The following is a 23,002-nucleotide window of genomic DNA, read 5'->3' on the forward strand; positions in this document are numbered from 1 at the left end:
TACATGCAACACTCTTTTGAAGATCTGCTTAATAACCAAGTGAGAAGTGGAAAAAACTGAGATGCTTTCATGCAGGAGGAAATGATCTAAGCACAGGAGTGAGCTACTCTGATCAAAGATAAAGAATTTTCCAAACTCCTACCCAGTAACTGTTGATCTTCACACATTTTAATAAAATATTTGCCAAGGGCAAAACTTAGGTAATAGCTCAAAGTAAGGGACATATTTGGAGACATTCAGGAGAGTTTTCTTCCACAGAAGTCCACTAAGACAACACACAAAGAAACAATATTATGTAATTGATTAAAATTCTTTATTGGCTAGAAAATGCAGAAATATGCAGTATGCATAGAAATATACTGAAATACAAAGTCCTCCAGAATATTCCTGTATAAAAACCACAATTCATACTTCTACATCTTATTTATATACAATACCAAATGTATTCAAGAGTGTGAGTAAGGTCATATTTGCATTTCTTTCTTCTCTTGAAAGCTACATTTGGCGTAGTCCAAGGCCTTTCCGTTTCTTCAAGAGAAAATTGCACAGCCACCCTATTTCCTCATTTGGTCTGAAACCTCATGAAATTTTACATACTCTTCTCTCCCTTACTAGATCCTTTCAAGCTTGACTTCTGCCTCTTTTTCTCCCTTTGTCCCAGTATGCGATAGACTTTTTTCTTAGCCTCCTTCTGCCTCTTGAATTTCTGTTCATCCTCCTTCTGCTTAACTTTGAGATATTCTTTAAGCTGTTCCCGATGCTTTACTTTGGCTTTCTTTATCTTGTAATTATTCACTGTACTCAAAGCACTGAGTAGAGCTGATATCTAGAACAGAAAATAGACAATAAATTTACATGCAGCTCAGTTTTGGTGAGCAAGAAACAGTGTAACCTCAGCAGACACACATAATGAATCAGAGATTCAAGGCAAGTTCCTAATTATCTCTGCACCTGTTACCCAATTTCTAAAATGGTTTAATTATTTATCCTGTTAGGAAGCTTTAATTTTTGTGAACTCTGATTTTGGTTAGATAGCTTTTAAAAGGCTATGCCTAATTGCTACTATAGAACACTTGAACTGCAGTTTGGATCTTCTTGCCTCTGCAAGCACTCTAATTCTCAATTTTGGAAGCAGAGTATTTGCTTCAAATCCTGTCTGTGTTAATAATGCATGGCAATGACAAGTCAAATAAAAAACTGCAGCTGCCAATTTAAGTCACCCATAATATGAGAGCACTAAATCCAAGTGAAACACCTTGCAAGTGCTGTGACAAGGACAAAAGTCATATTTAGGCTTCAGGTGACCTACTAGTCTAAAAAATAGACACCATCCCCTCAGTGACAGCTCCATATACGTACTGTGTGCCAAACAGGAACAAAAGAAATTGCAAGTGATCATTTTTCACCAGGAACATATATATCTTTAGCATTAGCAGTAGATTCAAATACCAAAACAATAGTCAGAAAAGCTTTAAACACATTTAACCTTCAGGAGTCCTTGTTTCAGAGTAAATGATAATTACCTTCTTTTCATGAGGCTCCCTGATAACAGCTGGTCTCCACTGGTCTTTTGGAGTCTTGCCTTTCTTCTCAAGATTCTTAGGCTTGTTCTTAAAAGGCAGTGCCTTCTGCAGTGCTTTAGGAATGTGGAGCTTATTGAAGTGCCTCTTCTCCCTCACTATAGGCTGAGAATGAATATACATACATATAACACTCATGATCTTAAAAAGCTTTAATTTAATTTTTCATCTTTTAGTGGGGAAAATACCCCACAAAACACCACAAACCAAAATAGAAATACACACCCCTCAAAAAAACCCCAAACCAAACAAAGCATAAAAAACACAAACCAAAAGTAAAAAACCAACATCCTCTGACATCCTTGGACTGAACTGTAAATGATATGTTCACCCCAATTACTACAGCAGAAGTCTCAGCAAGCTTCTGGAGAAGACTTCTACCCTGCAGATTACTTTATAAACTTTAACTGACCCATAACAATCTACTCTCAACTGTTTTATTTCCATCTTATGCCAGGACTGTGCCTTGTAGATAAAAATTTAAAGTCACACATGCATGTGTATGAACATGTATTCATACTGCTCTCAGTTTGCACAGGTCTGAGACACACTGCAAATGTGACTGGTTTTAAAAAATAAAACAAAACAGAAATGTACCTTATAGAGAGAATCCTTGTTTTGTTTCAGCTTGATGCCTCGCTCATACCTCAGCTGGCCTGTTGTCTTCATTCCACTCCAACTATCTTTCTCACCTGCTGGTTTCAGCAGGGATGTTACGGGGTTGTAAAACATTGGGATAGAAACAGGATACCAAGTCCTCACAAAAACAATATCTGAAAGAAAAGGGAACATTACTTGGCTCTAAAAATATGAAATGTAAAGAGTTCATCACATCCACACACTAAGCAAAGACTGCCTGAACAGAACAGATACTACACCACATGCTAGCATTGTGTTTGGTATATAGACCAAATGTCTTCAACTTGTGGTAAAAGCAAAGCAAAACTCCGTAAAGGCAGGAACAGCACACATTCCTAAAGAGTAGGCAGCTGAGTATCATCCTGTTCATCGCTGATATTCAAGAACAAGCAACAGAATTCATATATGTAATGTGCCTGTATAATTACTGACAAAACCAGTTTTCTTTTCCTTTGCCTATTTTTATAAAATAACTAATTGCTTTTATTTTGCACTATCTGTGATTTTGGTGTGTTTAGGAAAACAGGTCATATAAACCCAATTAAGTAAAAAGTCATATTCTTAGTATCACAATCACACTCAGCAAACACAGGAGATCCTCTGCACAATTTCCCCAAAAGGTTACAGAAAAAAGTTCTCAGAAAAGTGTCCTTTTAGCACTTGTACCACTAAATTCATCGTGTTCAAGGAGAAAGGAAGTGTAAAACACTAAAACCATGCTCTGTAAAGCATTAAAACACTTAAAGATGCATGTCTTCAACTCAAGCCTTTTCATCTGCATACTATATGACTTCTGAATAGAAGTGAAAGAAATCCAACATAAAATACACTTCTTTTGAATTTCACTCTGCATCTCACAAGGTATTTCTTACTCTATGAATTCACATCTCAATTATCAGATCCCAGAATTCTGAGACACGGCTTTACAATCTGTGAAGAAGGATGAAAGTTGTGTGATAACTTACATGCAATGTGCAACTTACCACTCATCAGCAACTTATCTTCAAATGTTGCTCTGAAAGCACCCACAGGAGCTCGAAGGGCCTTTTTGATCTGGCCTCGGATGCCACTCACACTACGGATCGCTGCACCTTCAAACTTAGCCACTTCCAACTGAGAGTTAAACATTCCCTGAAAATGTCAATTACACACTGTCATTCAAGATGCCAAGTCTCTCTCTGTGACCTATGTAGGCCACAAAAACAGAATTCCCACAAGCATATCTTATAAAGAAACAGGAGGAGCATAGCATTGTCTTTAGACTAAGAGTGCTGATCATACCAAAAACCCACTGAGCTGACTTTAGGTGAGCTACTGAAAGCAATCTACTTAGTCATACATCACAGGCAAGGTTGCTAAGCATTAAATATATGTATTTAAAATTTCAAAACAGATCTATCTGCAGAAGCTTTTACAGTTGTCCTTTAAAGTAATTTGCTGGAACACAGGATCCCTTAAAAGCAAACAAGCTGCATTAAGTTGCTAGTTCTGTGATTCTAATACAATACAGTTCTTGAAGGTTTGTGCTTCTTTCATATATCACAAGAAAAGCAAGAAAAAAATCTGCCTATGCCTAGTGCAAACACTTGAGTGCTTCATTGCTGGTATCACTGCTTAGCTGCTTGCTGCCTCAAATGCAGAACCACCTAAGCTCTCCCTGAGCCTGAAAGCCCAGCTAAGCACAGTGGGAAGGTCAGTGAACATTCACTTCTGCAGGACTTTCTATCCCAGACATTTTTGTAACTGTAACTGAGAAGTCTTAAGCACTGCTAGAAGTCTCCTTTGACTCCAGAGCTGAAATTTAGTGCGATCAGACTGATCAGTGGGATAAGACCAGGCACAGGTTTACATCCTCCAAAGGTGTCTGCCACTGCTAATCAGTGGGTTTTAAGAAGGAAGTAGGGGGTGGGAAGGGAAAAAAAAAAAAAAATCACACTGAATGTGAATCAAGAGACTGTTCCAGAATTTTTGCCTGGTTAACAATTATTCATATTCCTTGTAGTAATGAGTACCTTTAGAGGTCACATAGAATGGAGCTCCAAAAAGCACAGGCACTTCCTGAGATCCAGAACAGCATTCAACAATAACTGAGAACTTATGCCTCAGGAAAGACAATCCCAGGCTGTATTCCTTCCTAACATCAGTACCTCTGGTTTTACAGTATACATACCTATGAACTTACCTTAATAAAACAAGTGTTCTTAAAAATTTTGAATGGAAAACCGGTTAGCTTTAATTTCTTTACAATAGTTATGGATTTATCTAAATCAAGCACAACTCCTGTGGCAGCAATCCGGAAGTCAGGCTGAAACATCAGACATGAAAGACACTGCTGAATGTCTATTTCCCAAACAGTGAAGACACCATTTAGAATCACGGAATCATAAAACAGTTTGATTGAAAGGTCATCTAGATGACTTCTAAAGGTCATTTAGTCCCACCCCCCTGAAGTGAGCAGAGACATCTTCCAATAGATCAGATTGCTCAGAGCCCCAGCCAGTCTGACTCTGAATATTTCCAGGGACAGGGCATCCACAACCTCTCTCATCAACCTGTTTGTGTTTTACCACCATTGTTGTAAAAACCTTCCTCTGCATATCTAGTCTAAATCAACTCTTTTAATTTAAAATTATTCCCCCTTATCCTATCACAGCAGGTCCTGCTAAGTTTATCCCCACATTTTTAAGCCCCCCTTACGTCTTGAAAGGCTGCAATGAGGTCTCCCCAAAGCTTTCTCTTCTCCATGATGAACCCGAACTCTCTCACAGCCTTTCCTCCTAGGAGAGGTGCTCCATCCCTCCAATTATCTTTGTGACTGTTCTCTGGACCTGCTCCAAGAGGTCCTTGTCTTTGCTGTGCTGAGGGCCCCAAGGCTGGCTGTGGTACTCCAGCTGGGAGTACACCAGAGCAGAGCAGAGGGGCAGAACCCCTCCCTTGCTCTGCTGCTGGCACTGTTCTTGCTGCAGCCCAGGATGCAATTTGCTGTCTGGGCTGCAAGTTCACATGACCACAGCATGTCCAGCCTCTTGTCCACCAGAATCCCTAAGTCCTTCCCAGCAGGGGCTGCTCTCAATCCCTTCACTGCACAATCTGCACTGTCACTGGGGGTTGCCCCAGGTCTGGTGCGGGACCTTGCACTTGGCCTCACTGAACCTTAAGGGCTTCCTCCTGGACCACTTCTCAAGGTTCCCCTGGACTGCATTCCATTCCTCAGGCATGTCAACCACACCATTCAGCCTGGTGGTGCCTGCAAACTGCCTGTGTCACTGATGGTCAGTGCTGATCAAACAGTGCTGGTCCCAGTACAGACTGCTGAGGGACACCACTTGTCACCACTGCACATCAGGACACTGTGCTGTTAACCACCACCCTCCAGATGTGGCCAATCAACCAACTCCTCCTCCACTAAACAGTCCACCCACTGAATGAATATCTTTCCAACTCAGAGAGAAGGATGTTGTGGGGCACCTGCACTCCACATTTCACTTTTAGGATTCAAAATTTCTAACCTTTACAGAAGTAATGCAGCATGAAAAATGCAGATTGACTAGTACGGACTAGTTGAGGTGCTGCTGACATAACATTCCTACCATTCACTAATGAGATTTCCAGAACTGCCATTCTAATTACCTTGGAAACAATCTAAAAGTCCTTGTGATCTACCTAACTGTGCTTCTTTATGAAAGAGAATCTTTCTCACACAGAAAGTCTCAAAGGAGAAGTGCTTTGTGCACTGCTCTAAGACACTGTTTTATGTGAGGGACACATGATGAAAATAGACTTTTACAACACATAAAAAGACAACTGTGCAATAGTACTTGAAGGCATATTTTGGAAGGAGATAATAATCACCATTGATTACTGACAAGCTCATTATAGTGCCATGCAAAGCTTTTGTTACCAATTGTCTGCAAACATGAACCTACCTTTGATTGATATATATCTAATAAAGATCATATCTGATAAATACTGCTTTAATACTATTTAAATTGGAAGTATGGAAGTGCTTGGTTTTGAAGGGACCTCAAAGATCATCTCATTCAACACCTCTGCCATGGGCACCTTCCAATAGACCAAGCTGCTCATGGCCCCATGCAACCTTGCCTTGAATCCACAGCTTCTCTAGGCAACCTGTGCCAGAGGCTCATCACCCTCACAGTAAACAATTTCTTCCTGAAATTTGTTTAAAAAAAACCAAACAACAAAAAAAAATCCTTTTCATACATTTTCCCACCTCAACATAATACACCTTTCAAAAGCTTGAGTCCAGCTACTTCCATAGTTTCTACAACTACACTGTTTTATCATAATATAAACCTTCTTCCCAGAATGCTTTCTATATCCATAGAAAGCATTAATGAACATTCTGTGGTACCAAACCTACCGTTGAGCCACTGACAGACTGCACTGCCAAAAATCCTGTCCCCTGAGGAGTGATGGGCCCTAAAAGAAAATTAAATTTAAAAATTTCTGAGAAGTTTTACTACACAATATCCAGCCCCTATTTAAATTCCAAAAGCTTAAAAATACATGGCAAACATACTCAATGAAAAAAACCAAAGTTTAAAGCACTCAAACTATTGCTCACATTTAAAGCCCCATAAAGGAATGGTTAACAAGAAGTTACTCATGCAAGGGCTGGGCCCATAATGTGTGCAAAGTCTATGTGCACATAAATCAGGTTCCTCTTCAATATGCTACAACTTCACAGAATGCTCAGAATTTGATTAAAAGCCAAGCAATTCACAAATCATTTAATTAATCCACAAATATCAGAGAACTGCCTATTTTCCCATACTACTTGGTGTTATTTTTTGTTCCATGGGGAAATTTCAAAAGCTGTACTTCTCATTGCAAAAGCTGCTTTTCCTGGTACATCCTGCAAAGCCTGAGAGCTGCACACTGCTGTAGTGAGGCGGACACAGCTGTAGCAGGCTCACCCCAGAAGGTGCCCCGCAGTGCATGTGCATGCACAGCTAGAGCTGCACGCTGCCGAGGTGAGGCAGGACACAGCTGCAGCAGGCTAACCCCAGAAGGCCGCCCCACAGTGCATGTGCATGCACAGCTAGAGCTGCACGCTGATGAAGTGAGGCAGGACACAGCTGCAGCAGGCTCACCCCAGAAGGCCGCCCCACAGTGCATGTGCATGCACAGCTAGAGCTGCACGCTGATGAAGTGAGGCAGGACACAGCTGCAGCAGGCTCACCCCAGAAGGCTGCCCCACAGTGCATGTGCTGTGGGGTGTACTTGAGCAGCCGGTGCCGCCCGTTGTGGTCCTCGATGTAGAACATGGGGATGGTCTGGAAGCGCCTCCAGCCCAGCGACAGGATCAGGGGGTCGCGCGTCTTCAGGATCTTCTTGTACCACCGGTGCTTCTTCAGGCGCAGCTGGTTGGAAGAGAAGGTGAACCATGCTACTACAGGATGGCAACATGATTCTGAAATTCAAGCCTTAGTTTTTCAGGAATGATTGAAAGCAACTTCTATCTACTCTAGAATTCTTTATACACTAAGTTTTATCTTTGCGTATCTTCAATAACATTAGGTTGACTGGGAAGATCAATCAGTATTTCACTCACTCTGAAGCCATGTGTGTAAGCATACAAACAAGTATTATATTAAAATACATTTATATATGTGCTAGTAGCTTTTCTGTAGTCACTTGTATATAGATCATGAAGGTCAGAGAACAATTAATGTTTGCAATTTAGCAATCACAGTATCAGACCTTAGTCCTGAGACACCTCTGCAGCTGAACATTAAACAACAGTAACCTTTTCCAGTTATCCAATTAAGCCTGTAAAGATCCAGAATCTGCTACTGTAGAATTACACTTTGTGTCAAAAGCAAATCCCCTATTCAGGAGACAAGAATGGAAGTTTCTGTCTGTGTTTACTCTATTTTAAGTACACAGAAAGCAGTAACTTCAGACAACCTGAAGCACACCTGCAGAGAGATAATATGCACTCAGCCCTTTGGCTACGTACCTGTACATAGCCGACATTTCCCTCGCTGTTGCCCAGACCACCCAGGATGATGGGATAATGAGGATCAAAGTTCAGGACAAATTCACAGGGCACATTCTCAATCTCTATTCGAACATACATGCCAGGCCTGAATCCCTCATACTGCACTCTGGTCTCATCATCCTGATCTTCAAATTCTGCTCGGTTTAGCTATGTGACAAAGAGACGTGTTTCACAAAATTCAAGTATTAGCAACTTGTTCATGAAGGGCTGGTTCTACCTAAAACATGCTAACATTTATATAAATCTTTTTGGGAAAGATCTAATAGAACTTCCTGTTCAGAGGACGATCTCTAGCACCACAAAGCCCTTCCAATCTGAGATCCCAAGTGGGCCTGTTAGTCTACTTGAAAGACAGTACCCAGGAGAAGCAAATGGCTGAGTGGTTTCTGATACACCTTTCACTATGGTGACTTTGGATTTTAAAGATACAACTGTCCAAAGTACATTTTTTAATTTAGGAGCCCAAGTACTTTTTAAAGTTAATGTCCTGATCTTTAAGGTGTCACTTCATGAGGATGCTGCAGCTCAACAACTTAAAAATATTTTTGTGCATCCTCACACTGTACATCATCAAAAGCTCTTGTGTACCACAGGACAAGAAAGTAGATACTGTGCAAATATTTAAGAGGATATCCTTGTGCATAACAGGAGCCTCACCCTCCTGCTCTAGCTCCTGATGTTTAGCTACCATTAAGACACTGATTCTTTTACTGGAATATCCTTCTTTACCCTTGAAGTGCTCTCAGTGCATCAGCATAAAAGAGCTCCTATTATCCTTTGTGACAGAGGCTAATACCAGCAGGTAATGATTAATTTAACAAGTCTAGCAAAATTTTGTCAAAAGACAAGACAGTGAAGTTATTAACATTATTAAAGTTATTAATGTAAGGCAGTGTCCTCCCAAGTCAGTCAAAGAAGGAAGCTACTTTCAAGCTTAAAAGTTGTCATGTTAAAAAAACAAAGGCCTGAGGCCTGGAACAAAACCAACACCTCACATTCTGGATACAGTTATGCTGAAGACTTCTACCACATGTACAGAGCAATAGTCATTCATTATTTTTTCCTCAAAATAACTTTACAGTTGGATGAAAAAGACTGTCACAGAGAATTTACTTCTCCATTAGTAACACTGCAAAAAATCACACTAAAGATAATACCAGGAAAATTTATGGCAGAAATTGATATGAGGAGGATTTTCACCTTCCTACACATAAAAGGATGTCTTTTGTTTAAAACCTTTTTAAGTAGTTGAAGTTTAGATGATACATCCTGGCTTATTTAGTGATTTAAAGTATGGTTAAATACTGCACTCATTTTAAATTAAGCTTTCATTTGTTTGGCTTATTTGCTTGCTTTCCTTTCCAGATAACAGAATCAAAAAGTTCAAGCATAAAAAAAATCACAAGCATGTATTTCTTTCTGAAATACCTCCTGAGCATTACCTGAGTCTCCAGGAAAAAATCTTTGGGAGATAAACTGTGGAGCATTTTGGAAGACATATAGCCAGATAAACTGTCAAATTAGCAGATTGTACCTGTGCTTGTTTATGCATTTCTTCTTTAAGATCATCAAAGTATGTGGCATCCCCTTCATCATATTCTGCATCAAACATTTCTTTCAGTTTTCTTTTCTTGTCCATGCGCTCTTTTTTCTTTTCCTCCTCCTCAGGTTCTGGTTTGGACATTTTTTCATCTTCCTCCTCCTCTTCTTCACTTCCAGACTAATCAACAATAAGTTGTCAAACATGTAAAATGGTTCACTGAAAACAACCCATTCTGATCAACACTTTGATAGGTATTATTCAACAATACTTTTACAGATATGATTAAACAATACTTTCTTATAGTGTCAATTATTAGACACTTGAAAAACATTTCCATTTCAGACGGAAATTAGTAAGCTATTCATACAAGGAGACAACTTCAGCAAGGACCAAAAGATCTCATGATCTAATCATATTCCTTTTCACTGACAAAACTTTTTTGACTTAAGATCATTTTAACGTAAGGGAACAGACCCTAGAACTGATCTACCTGTTTTTCTAGAACTAATATAAGCATATATAATAAAGGAGGAAAAAAAAGGAATTGTTGATAGCATTGAGCTATCAACTGCTGGAAGGCTGGAAGCACTCTAGAGACCAGGGAGAAGGAAGTTTGTGCACAGACCATTTGAAAATTGCCAAAATTATGCCATTACCCTCAATTTTATAACGAATGCAAAGCCATCAAGTTGCTCAGTCCAAAAAGAAATTGATTTTTCAGTTTGTACTGTCACAGACAACTACACTTCTGTTATTGGAAGATATCCAAGCCACAGCATAAAATTGCTTCTACCAACCTTTATGCAGATAAGAGGAATGAACTAAGAAAGTGTGTCAGGCTTCCACTACTTGTTGTGTTTAAACAGAGTGCTATAATCTTCTGCATCAGATGAGATGACATAGTACAAACAGTTATGATTACATTTGGTTTTATAATACTTCTGTCCTGCCTCCAGATCCTGCAGCTCTTGATTAAGCCTGACACCTACTGTTAAATAAGTGAGGTGACTTCTGCATAATTAACTATAAACAAAAACTCAGGCTCAGGCTAAAAACATGCCACTCTAGATAAAATCAGGAATAAACATAAATTTTCTTTCATGCTCCCACTGATTTCCTTCCTATTGATTCTATGAACATGGAATTTATTACATAGGATGCCTATCACTTGATAAGAAACACACACTTATGTTGCTAAAGAACATAAAAATGCAGATCAGACCTGCTCTCCTCCAGCAGCAGCCTTTCCTTTGTGCACAACCCCAGTTTCCAGATCTTCAAAATCTCCATACAGCTCTTCTGCAACAGTGAGCACCCCAAGACATGTGAGCATTAGTTAACCATTCTGCAGTATTGCTCCACACCATCTCTCATGTGTTCAGTACTGTGCAATTCCCAGTGCTGCTGAGATTAGTTTCAGTCCAAATATTTTTGAATCCCATCAAATTTTTATATGTTTGTTCTGCCCTCTCTACAGCTCCAGCTGAAAATTCCCAGCTAAACTCAACATGGCTTCTCCTTTACCCTTTCAACACCCTTATGATTTAAAAAATGTAATGGAAGTGTAGATCACTCCAAAGGATTCCCAATACATTACTGTGCACTCTAATGACACAAGACACCAGCACAGCAATTGTTTAACTACTATGTTTAATTTAAAAAAAAAAATGTACTTCTATGTTTAATTTAAAAAAAATTAAATATAGCTGAGTCTTTAGGTTAAAAACATATGCTTATAGAAGCCTGTTAAAGCACAATCATGATGCACGAGAGATACAGTCACATTATTAGTTTTTTAAGTATTTCCTAATTAAAAAAAAAACTGAACAAAAACAGCACTTCCAAAACATCTGAAGATAGATCTCACTTTTCAGACAGATAAGAAAGTCAAGTTCGTCTTCCCAATAAAGAATAGTTTCTGTTTATTTCTACCATGACTATCCAAAAGAATAAAAATATATATGATGAACAGATGAACTCAAGATACATAATTCAAAGCTGGCATGTCCAAGTGTTCAGACTAAGGACTCCATTTAGTATTTCAAGTTACATACTCTATTTTTCATTAAGTAAATTTCCAGAATGTGGTATGTGCCTACTGTTTCTACAGAGACTGACAGCAATGTGTTATTATGTTAGTATCTATATAATAATTTATATAACAGCTTGAAAGAAAAACCTGCAAATATAACACTAAGGTACAATATTCTAGATACATAATTAAAAAGTCCTACTTTTCTTAAAAATCCTATATAAAAGAATCATTTTTAGTGTTACACATACCATCTTCTTCCAACAGCTTTGCTGCGTCTTTATCATCCTCCCACTTTCCAGTAACAAAGCAGTCTCGAATACTGCTCATAACCTGCAAAGTAAGTGTCATTGCCTTGCACACCTGCAGCTCATCATCAACAGAAATGTTCCCCAAGACATTCCCCACTCCCCCATCAGAGACAATTCTCACATGCAGCTCCACAAGAAGACACCATTACCAAAACTACACAATGCCTCCCCAAAGGCAGGATTGTGAACCCAGTTTAATTCTGGCCCAAAGGTCTTTGCACTACCAAAATCTCTACCCTAGATTGTATTTTCGCTTGGGTCTCCCTTGCTTTTTATTTTTTGGTAAATAAAGAACAAACTATTATCCACCAAATACTCAAGTGAGATAAGCATTAAATTGATTTACTGTAACTTGCCACTCTTCTAAGAACAAACCTTGAAATCTGTTACTTATACTGACAGCAAGTGGCAGAATCTAAGACACTGTGGCCATAAATCCCACAGGTCTGTTTCAATGACAACTCAGTCATGCTTTATGAGACACAGCCAGGACAGAACCAGGCAAGATATGCAGAAGCAATTATCCAATGGCATTACCTCTTCTAAATCCCAATCTTGTGGCTTTTCTACCAGAAATTTGGAGCAGTCAAGAGCATTAGCCTTCTGTTTGGATGCTTCGTCTGGACGGCTGACACGAAACAAACCTCCAAGTTCATCATCTGCATCCTCACTCTCCTGGTCCTCATCCTCCACAGCTAAACCAAACACAGAGGCTATGATCATTTCCCCCACAGTACATGCATGAAATTCACTAACCACCTCTCTCCTTATGTTTCCCAACAGCTGCAGCAGTTTGAGGAAATAAAAGAAGCAAACTGGAACAGTTTCAAATGTAAAAGCCTGAAGAAAAAGGTACGCTGAACCAGTTGTTTTCATAACTGGAATTATATTAAAAAAACATTGCCCAATAAGTAAACAATGCTTGTTCAATATCACAAATCAGAACAATAGCAAAATGATCTGTGAACAGGAAGGAACAAGAACAGGAATTAAGCTTGCATGTAAATCAAGACTACCAGACAGGACAATCTGTCAGAAAGTCTTCCCACACCTGCACTGTGGAAGGTTTACAAAGGCCAAATTCTCATCATGTTCTACAAAGGTTCTGCACAATGAGATTGGCACTCTCAGACAATAACTGCAGAAGTTGTGAATTAAAACAGGACAAGTTACATAAACAGCAATTTTCTCTTCCTTTTAAGCCAGCTATTTTTCCCTTGACAAACACCTGATACTAAGTCATGTATAAGAGACTCTTCCACAGTCACTGTGAGACAGAAATTCCTGAAACCAGCCAACAGACAACATCCCTTTAGGAAACACAGTTACCACAATGGGTTTGCATAATATCTATCAGATCATTACACAAATAACCAAACCTTAAATGTTTGGAAGAAATAACTGTATAAGAAAACATGAGTAACAACTGAGTAGTCTGGAAAATGAACTCAAAATGCTTTTTACGGGAAAAGTAAAAACTGTCTTCTCATTACAATTATTAGTGAAAATGAGCATCAGCAATTAAAAAGTCAATTAACTCTCCTCAAGACTCCCACCAAAAGACCATGCTCAAATATTCAGACTTGAAAACTTGGTAACAGCTAAAAGCCAGCATATTTTGAGACAAGTTTCCAAACAGATCTGTACCCGTTCCATATACAAGTTTACGAAGATTGGGGGTTGATCGCTGCTGTCTTAGAAAGGCCTCAGCTGCCTTCTGTGTGAGGTCCTCTTTCCATTTAAGTGCACCTGAAAAGGGAAAAAATTGCAAAAAGGAAGAAGAATCAGCAACTACAAAAATAATTTAAATAAGGACATAACAAGAGGCTTAAGAAGTGTAGACACAACCCACAGTTTCTTTTTCTCATAATCTATATATACACAGAAACATAAACTGTGGATAACAAATTATACCACTGATTTTATTTTTAAGATAGAATTTAAAAAATTTTTTAACAACAGTAATAGATTTGATCAGGTTCATGATGATACATGTCTTCTTCACAGACTCGCAGAATGGCTGAGGTTGGGAGGGACTTCTGGAGGTCTCTGTGTCCAGCCCTACTGCTCAAGCAGCCACACCTAAGGCAGGCTGCTCAGCACCATGTCAGGACAGCCTTTGAACATCTCCAAAGATGGAGATTCCTGTTCCAGTGCTCAGTGAGTAGTTAGTGCATTTTAGTAACATTCCCCCAAACATGTTTTAGTCTTTCTAGATGTAATAGAGCATCATAATTTGTTTTACATACATAGCTATAAAGATTAAAGATAAGTGTATGCAAAATCAATGAAATTTTGTTTATAAAATGAATCACCTCCATTCTAGAGGAAGGAAATCTGACACTGCATACTACAATGTAAATGAAAGACCTGTTTTTCCAAGCATTTAAAGCTTTCCTAACTTGAAGTTTTGCTACTTAAGAATTATATAAAAATACATATTTATATCTATATGACAGGCAACATTATGGAGTACTTACTAATTATATCCTTTAACAATTACTACAATTAAAGTGGACAGTAAAAATTAAACAGTTACGGTCTACCTGTTGTGTCAGCAGAAAGATCTATTTCTTCTTCATACTCCTCTTCCTCTCTCAGCAGGTTCTCCACATCATCATCCTCAGTATCTACAGTTTTAACTTTGGTGTGTCTAACACTATCAGCTTTCTTTGCTTTACTGCGCTGAAATCCATTCCTATTTGACTCTTCAGCTTCTAATTCCTCCTGTGATCCTACTTCATCGTCACCCTCTTCAAGGGAAGAGTTCTCATCCTCAGATTCTGATGCCTCTTCTGCAGTGCAGTTTCCTGAATCTGTAGTGAGCACTGCTTTTCTTTTGGGACTGTGCTCTGAGATTTGCGATTTCGTTTCTGTACGTTCACTATGCATATCACACTGCTTAGATTCAGCTCTCTCATTAGCAGCCTCGAATTCACTACCTGAGCTTTCATCTTCACTAGTCCTTTGTACATCCCCCTCCTCCTCTTCCTCCTCTTCATCTTCCTCCATCTCACTGTCTTCAGGGGCAGTTTCTCCTTCTTCTTCAGAGCTCATCTCCAGATCATCATCACTGTCAGCAAATGCTGGTAGCTCATTCACAGCTTCTTCCTGAGCCACCTCTGTTTTCAGACGCTTGGTTCTCCTAACAGCCATCCCTTCCCGCAAGAGCACTCTCTCACTTTCTTCGTCAGCATCATTTTCATCATCACCATCACCTCCATCTTCAGACACTGCTTCTTCTTCATCTTCTTCTTCTTGGTCATCTTCCTCATCACTTGCTACATCATCATTTTCCTTCTCATCATCTTCAAATACGGCCTTCCGACGAACTCTTCCAGTCTTCAAATCCACCTGCCTCTCTTCTTTTGGCATCACAAACCTGTTCTCCCAAAGACCACATTTGGGGTAAGATGGTAAAATACAAGAAAATTTTAATGAAAGAATTAAGCTTCATGATAATATTTTGTAACAGTTCTACAAATTTTCTTTCAAAGAAAGTGAAGTTACGTAGACCATTAGAATGGCACTGGCACCTTTTAATGTCTCTTTATTCAAGACTATTGAACATTATAGCCAAAAATAATTCCAAGAAATTTCCTCACTTTTCCATGGAATGAATTAAAACAGAAATGTTACTTGTATCAGCAAGAAATTCCTGGAAGGCAGGACTATACTGCTTGCAAAACTTTCTAGTACCAATTACTTTTATCCCAAAATACAGTATGGCATATGAGTAATCTCAGAAGAGGAAGAAAGAGACATTTTACAGGCTGTGCCCTATTCAGAATTTTTCCTAAATTAGAGCCTGAAATTAGAGATTCATTCATGTTGAAACACTGCTCAGCATTCAAAACTTACTCTTGTCCTACATCTTCTGAACCCAGGGGTGTAGAGTCCATGAAGAGAGAGACCTTGCTTGATGCCATCTTAACATCAATGGCTGAGTGTGTGGAGATGAGGCTCTGAACAAGTTCCTGATTTGGCCTCACTTCCTCCTGAAAAGACAAGACTTTTAACTTTTTAATTAAGTTGAATAAACAAATGTCTAATGACACCTATAAGTCTAAACCAGCAGAAATAAGGATATGCAAGAAAAAATTGCAGAGCATTTTAAAGAAACATTTTCTCAGAATAGAATCGCAAGGTCTCCCTTCCCCTCTTCACATTTCAAGAATATCTGTAATATCAACCCAAGAAAAATTGAAGAGGGACTCCTTCACAATATGCAACCACTACAGTAAATACCAGCAAACACACTGTCACAGACCCAAAGGTATGTAACATTTAGCACAATACAGGGGGAAAAAACAGAATTCAATTTGTTTGTAGGTAAATTTTTTTTTTTTTTCTCCCTTTGACCAGTCAAATCCTTTAAGTCTTCTCCCAACAATCACCATGCCCTGCAAATAACAACAGTAATAATCCAGCACCAGGAGATTTCATAAATCTTCGGTCAATATTTGGAAAGTTATTACACAAACTTTAGGTATTTAAGTGATCTTCCAATGTTTTGTACAATAGCAGATAATAGAAATATCCCTTCTCTGAAATCCCTGAAGGAGAAAAGAACTAATTATCCACTATGGATGGATAACGATTGATTATTTTAGAGAAGCTTATTTTTAAACACTTATTTTGGCTTTAAGGATAAAAACTGTATTTTCCAAGAGAATTTAAACCACCACCAGCATTCTTTTACCTCTTCTTTTTCATGAGCATGGCTTCCACCAAGGTCAATGTAAACAGCATCTTTGTCATACACAATACCCCCAACTCCTGAAAGAGGGGCATAGACGAGCTTCTCTTTCTCATTTAAGGAACGTTTCTTCTGCTGCTCAGGGAGAGCACAGGGGTCTGGCAGGAAACTCACATCACTTACAGTGAAGTCTCCAACACCTGAGGGGACAGACAATGATTCATCAACAGGAAGCTCTGTACCAAACACCCAATTCCTCTGCCTTACCACTGAACTCAGAAGTATAAATAAATTCACCAGAATCCTGCAAAACTTTGTTTCTTTGTTTGTTTTCAAATGACAAAAACAGCAACTCACTTTTCTGAGTAGGTCTGTAAATTCATTATCACAGTATTTCTTAATTTAAACTTCTTAATAATTCACTTAAAATATTATTCAATTCTGACCATAATAAATATATTACTTAATTTACTAGTTCAAATTAACTTTTCATTATTAGGGCTGATATGTTTTACATTTTAGGCACTTTCTAAAGTGATACACTTATAAAAAATTTTAAATACTGTGAATAATGTGTTTATCAGTGCAACAAAACTGGACAATTTAAAACAAAACTATTTACATGATTTATTTTCACAAAAATGTACATTATGAAAAAAATTTCAAAAACATAACAGAAAGGTGGAAAATCTGTTGTATAACATACTTTAAAGATACAAATAATTTCAGCTATGCTGTTTTTCACATATCAGTACAGAAAGAGTTTTAAGACTGAGAAATTACCTGGCATATGAATTTGACTTTTGTTTTTTAGGTGTGCTCCTCTCAGGTATCCATACAGTGATATCTTCCTGTCACATTTGGGATTGATTCGAACATCCTCTGGATTTGTCAGCTCTTCCATTCTACTCAGCATTTAAAATAACAGTTAAAATATCCAGAGTCTCAATGGTAACTTTTGAGAGAAGGTGATTTAAGAAAAAAGAACATCACTGCTGCCACTGCATGATCTGCAGACTCTAATAATCAAAACTGAATTATCATAAGAAAGAAAAAATTATCTTCTAAAAACATTTTAGAATTCTTTTCTAAAATCTGTATAATTATGCTCAACAAATTTCCAGAAGGCTTACTGACACTTCACTGAGCAGATGCTACTTTCTTAGCACATTGTAACTACTCTTTATCGGCTTTGTATACAAAACCCTCCAATCAATTTCACCGTTGGAGGGCAAACAGCTGAATGTCACATTCTCTGCAGCCACACAACACCTTCTTTTCCCTAAGAATGCTGGTGAGCAACACAAAAGCTACCACAGAAAAGAGTGGCTGTTTGCTGGCAGAGGAGAGGGAAACTCCTCTCTACAGTGCACAGGAGAGGCAGCACACAGAGCCAAGGAAGAGAACGGGGAACACAACTCAGCTGCAGATCAGCTTAAAGCTGACCCAACAATCATCAAACTGCAGCACTTACAGCAACCTAAAACATTGTTATTGAAATACTACAGAATGTGGGGTTTGCATTTTCCTTCTCTTTTCTTTATGTATTTTGCAAGACTTTGCACAACACTTATCTATTTCTCTGACATTTTTTCCTGAAGAATTAGAGCTAAAGAAGAGGCTCATTCAAGGCACCTTGGATTATTGTGGGAATTTAGTCATAACTGTAAGCATTCTGGCAATAAAATATGAAAGGTGAGGTAACTTCTCAAGCAGGCACAGCTGCCATCAAGATTACTTTCATGTTCCAAGGAGACTGTGAATCAAATGCTATACTGGGAGACAGAGCAGAAGGGATATTCCAGGGAACTCAGAGGACTAATTCACCAGCTGTTGTTTAATCACTAGTATGCTGTTTCTTTTCCACAGAAATTCAGTATACTCATCAACAAGCAGGATTATTTTAATTATCCTGTGTTTCAAAAGTATTTACAATATACCAGAGGCATGTACTTGACCTGACACAAGTGAAAACTGAACTGAACTGCAGAGGTACCTTCCCTTCCCAAAGCCACTCACCAAACACCCATTCACACACAGAGCTGAGGGCTAATAGCACAGCTTTTTCAAACAACAAGGTGCTCTCTATGCTGGGAATAAAGAACAGAGAGAAAAACACACACCTGTCTGCAAGAACATACGGGTGAGACGTTTGCCAAGTGAGAGGCCGGAATTTCATAACCGAGATAAAACGCCCCAAATTGTGAATTTCCTGCTTTTGATATTCTCCATGAACCATCCCAGACAAATAAAACAACTTGGCACCCTAAGCACATTAAAAAAGACATAAAAACATAAAAAATTCAATTTAACACTCATAAAGCTAACAAGAAAAATATATAGTTAATGCAATTCTAATTTGTAAATCTTAATTGAAAATTCCATTACAACTGGTTCTGAAAGATCAAACTAACCAGTTTACTTCAACATGAAAATTGTCCCCGAAATCTCATTGGAAAACTACTCACATCCTCAAGACCTCATACAAACCTACAAGCAGATCCCCCTTGCACAGCACCTGCATAACAGACCTAGTAGCAAGTTTAGCAGCTTACCACACAAGTATTTTAGCAAACAGAAGAAAGATGAAACAATCTGATACAGTATCAACACTGTCCACTCACCTATTTAAAAGATGTGAGAATATAATAAACACTTAAGTATTGACCCACTTTTAATTTAGCTTCCATAAAGCAAAATACATGAAAAAATTAATGTTCAAAGTCATACCGGATACACTTCAGTCCAGAATCTGTGCTTTAACTTCTTTTTAGTCTTCTTTAATTGTTTGTTGTTCTTGAATGTGTCCAGGTGGGTTAGAACTCCCATAATTTTGGGAAAGCCATGTACCTGGCAAATGTTCAGGAATTCAAAAGTCTCCATCTCAAATCCAAAGCTGGCATCAATGAGCATGAGAACCTGTTAACACAATATTCACATTTCGCTACAGCAATTCCACAGTGCACACATGAACTTATTTCAAAGACCACACCTTTAAACTGTTCAGCTTCTCAAGAACCAAAATTTTGCAAAAGGTTCTGTACTTTATTTTCATATACCTCAAAAACCAACTTTGGCTTTTTATTTGAAGTATGGAACTTGGCTGCTAAAGATGTTCTAGACACTCTAGGAATGCAATAACATTCTGTATTATTATAAGATCTGATCAAGCATTCACCTAGTCAATTTAAAATTATTATCTTCCAAGATCTTCAGGAACATCCTGGAAAATTAATAAAACTCTTATATCTGTGTCTTGGATACAGTAATGCTGCTAAGGCCAAGTAGGGTAAAATGAAACCAACTTTTTTCCCTTGTTGCAGTTGCTGTTACACATCACTAAAATGCACTGACACGGGGAAACAGCAGCCAACAGTCACATGAAAATGGAAGCAAAGTTGGTTTAGAGTTTTAGCAATAAAGAACTTAAAGCATACAGGAACTGATGACAGATCTTCAAGCACTGATGTAATCTCAGCCCCCTCACAACAAATCCAAACAGATTCTCAGCACCACCATGTGCACACAGAATCTGAAACATCCACCAGCAGAAGTTCTGGAACTGTTTGGTACCTGTCCTGTACTCAGTAGAAAACATAAGAGTAGAATAATATCTAGATCAGTGTACACATGTATTTAGATATTTACACAGTTAATACTTAGACAAGGATCCCAAGACCTAATCAGCTGTGAATATACTCCAAATCCACATGTGAAGTAAAACTCTAAACAAAGGGATCATGCACTGGATCTCCAGGGTCAGTTGGTGTAATCTCTTGATCCAAAAGTTGCAAGTAAATTACAACAGTGACCACACTCCACTGAAATTAGCTGTACTGCTGGAAAACAGATGGAGACCTCAGGGTGCATAAAAAACCCCAACTAGTAAACTAATAAGTATTTCTGCTTTGAACATTAGTTGAAAACTTCTTTACTAAAACCTATTGTCAGATTTTATATGGTTTAACCAAATCCCTTAATGAGAAGTCACTGTGTCACCTTGGCTTGTTATAACACCTTCCACTAGAAGTTTACCAGTTGCATTAGCAACGAAGCTCAGCAGCATTTCACTTGTTTCACATCCTCCCCACCACCACTACACACACACACACTTTACTTTCCCCCACCCTCAAGACGAGGAAAGAGCTGGGGTTGTTCCAGAACATAAGGTGTGCCCAAGAGCTCAGGTCTTGTTCTCTTTCAAACCGAAGACAGTTTGCCTTTGATAGCAAAAAATGTGTAGAGAAACCAGACACTGGTGCAGTCCAATCAAAAGTCGTATTTTCAATATAAATTATAGCAGAAATCACATTCCATTGTTAACCTACCAAATCAGCAACTTTAGCCAGGTCAATCATTGTGTTAATGTCACATCCACATTCAATAATGGTCAGCCGGCGTTTTTTACCTAAAAACAGAATTAAGCATCAAAAACTGCAACAGAGGGAGCAAACCAATTCGCAGTTTTCTTTTCAGTTCACATTCCTGGAGTTCCTCCAAGGTATCTGGGACCCAGATTCCGGTCTGGCATGTAAATCATCCAACATTAATCACTGCAGAAGTGTCTATTTTTACCTGTTTATAATGCTGCTAAAATGTAATTTTTTAATTTAAAATTATCTGAATCTCCTTTTAATGTACATATGCCAGATCACACATCCAAATGATATTTTTAAAATGACCAAAAATGATGAGAACATGAGCAGATCCCAGCTCTCAAAGCAAGGCAAGTACGGAGCACAAAAGAAACATTTCCATTTCTCCTATCTTTTTTCTCACCTGAAACAATTGTAACGGGACCCCGGATTTCAACCAGCTTTTGCCTGGTGAAGTTCTTAATGAGACACTTTATCACAGTGCTCTTCCCAACCTTGGGAGGGCCAACCACAACCACCACCACGGGAGGAGGCTCCAAAGGAGTCCGGTCAACCACGGGAATGTGATGCTTTTTAGTCTTCAGATCCTGAGTTCTGAGGAGAAATTTGTAATACATAAATACAGGAACGCCATGGATAGTGGCATTTACTATTTGAAAGTCTTCAGTATTTGCAAAAGCTTGAGCACAAAATGGAGTACAAGGAGAGACACCAGGAACTCCCACTGAGCCTAAGGAGCTGTACTGCTTTTCTTTGGATTAACACAGTGTACAATGCAACAGAGATGCACAAAGCACCCCACTCCTGACACACACACAAATTACAGCGTGACTGGGTGAGTGATGAATGCCAAGCAGACACACCAGTGAAAATCACAGTCTGTTTACGTCTACACAAAGTAACACAGAAAGCCCGGGCAACTCCCACCCCTCCAGCCGCCTCTGCAGGCTCTGGAGCCAGTTCCCACTCTCACCGATGGAAAGTCCTGGCCATCCGCACAGCGGACTGCACTGTAAAGGCTTTGGGGTTTCTCTTCCGTGCATCCTCCTCATCGCCTATTCCCAGGTCACTGAGATAACGTTTCCTTTTCTTCTCTGCCTTTGGCCCGCTATGCTTCGCACGATGCTTCTTTTTCTCTTTTTCCTCCATCTTACTGGTTCAACAGTTGCTTACAGCCAGCAGGATTCTGAGTTCCTCCGTGTGGCAGCGGGCGTAGCTGGCACAGGAAGAGAGCACAGTTAGCACAGGGCACGTATACATAGCGCACCAGCTGAAGAACACAGAGCAAGCACCACCACACCCCGCTCACGGGGCCCCTGCCCGGCGCACGGCAGCCCCCGGGCCACTCACTCCCGGCCCGGGGCACCGGGCAGGCCGGCAGCGCCCCGCCGGTGCGGCCGAGAGCGGGGAGCTGCCGGGTACACCGCGGGCCCTCAGCTCGCCAAGGGGTCCCGCCGTGGGGCCGCTCCCCACGAGCACCCACCACTCACCTGGGCCGTGCGTGCCGTGGGCCCCGGTCCTGTCCGGTCCGACGCTGTCCTGCCCGGCCCGGCGCTGTCCCCCCGGCCCCGTGCTGTATCCCCCGGATCGAATGCTGTCCCCCGGTTCGAATGCTGTCCCTTCGGGCCCGTGCTGTGTCCCCCGGGTCGGATGCTGTCCCACCGGCCCGGTCCGGCCGCCCGGCCCACGTGTGCCCGCACCGACCGCTCCGTTGCGGAGCCGCCCTCCCGGAAACAGCGGCTGCGTGCGGGGTTCCGTGAGCGGTGGCGGCGGAGCGCTATTGCCGGCGCACAC

General features: G+C 39.7%; 1 protein-coding gene across 2 annotated transcripts; it reads right to left on the reverse strand.

The window, feature by feature from the left end:
* Positions 1 to 291: 291 nt before the first annotated feature.
* On the reverse strand, positions 292 to 22,933 carry BMS1 (BMS1 ribosome biogenesis factor). Of its 2 annotated transcripts, none has more exons than XM_059851260.1 (23): positions 22,699 to 22,933; positions 22,182 to 22,424; positions 21,612 to 21,802; positions 21,161 to 21,240; positions 19,563 to 19,751; positions 18,956 to 19,098; positions 17,616 to 17,737; positions 16,836 to 17,032; positions 15,995 to 16,131; positions 14,680 to 15,515; positions 13,781 to 13,882; positions 12,671 to 12,828; positions 12,074 to 12,155; positions 11,013 to 11,089; positions 9,782 to 9,967; positions 8,206 to 8,394; positions 7,426 to 7,606; positions 6,604 to 6,662; positions 4,402 to 4,524; positions 3,203 to 3,350; positions 2,178 to 2,353; positions 1,524 to 1,685; positions 292 to 826 (listed from the first exon to the last, which is right to left on the reverse strand). In XM_059851260.1, the coding sequence occupies exons 2-23, from the start codon at positions 22,355 to 22,357 to the stop codon at positions 590 to 592; spliced, it is 3,951 nt and encodes a 1,316-aa protein (XP_059707243.1). In that variant the 5' UTR covers positions 22,358 to 22,424; positions 22,699 to 22,933; the 3' UTR covers positions 292 to 589. The 2 variants fall into 2 exon arrangements, with proteins under 2 accessions (XP_059707243.1, XP_059707245.1); XM_059851262.1 differs by having other exon boundaries at positions 22,692 to 22,933.
* Positions 22,934 to 23,002: the final 69 nt, after the last annotated feature.

Source organism: Haemorhous mexicanus, chromosome 7, assembly GCF_027477595.1.
Source record: "Haemorhous mexicanus isolate bHaeMex1 chromosome 7, bHaeMex1.pri, whole genome shotgun sequence".
Lineage (NCBI taxonomy): Eukaryota > Metazoa > Chordata > Aves > Passeriformes > Fringillidae > Haemorhous > Haemorhous mexicanus.

Excerpts from the sequence above, each read along its gene's own strand:
- BMS1 (XM_059851260.1), bottom strand. The coding sequence starts at position 22,357 with ATGGAGGAAAAAGAGAAAAAGAAGCATCGTGCGAAGCATAGCGGGCCA. Across the intron at positions 17,033-17,615 it reads AAGTCAAATTCATATGCCAG|GTGTTGGAGACTTCACTGTA; the intron begins GTAATTTCTCAG and ends CTGTCCCCTCAG. Across the intron at positions 15,516-15,994 it reads TCAGAAGATGTAGGACAAGA|GTTTGTGATGCCAAAAGAAG; the intron begins GTAAGTTTTGAA and ends TTGGGAGAACAG.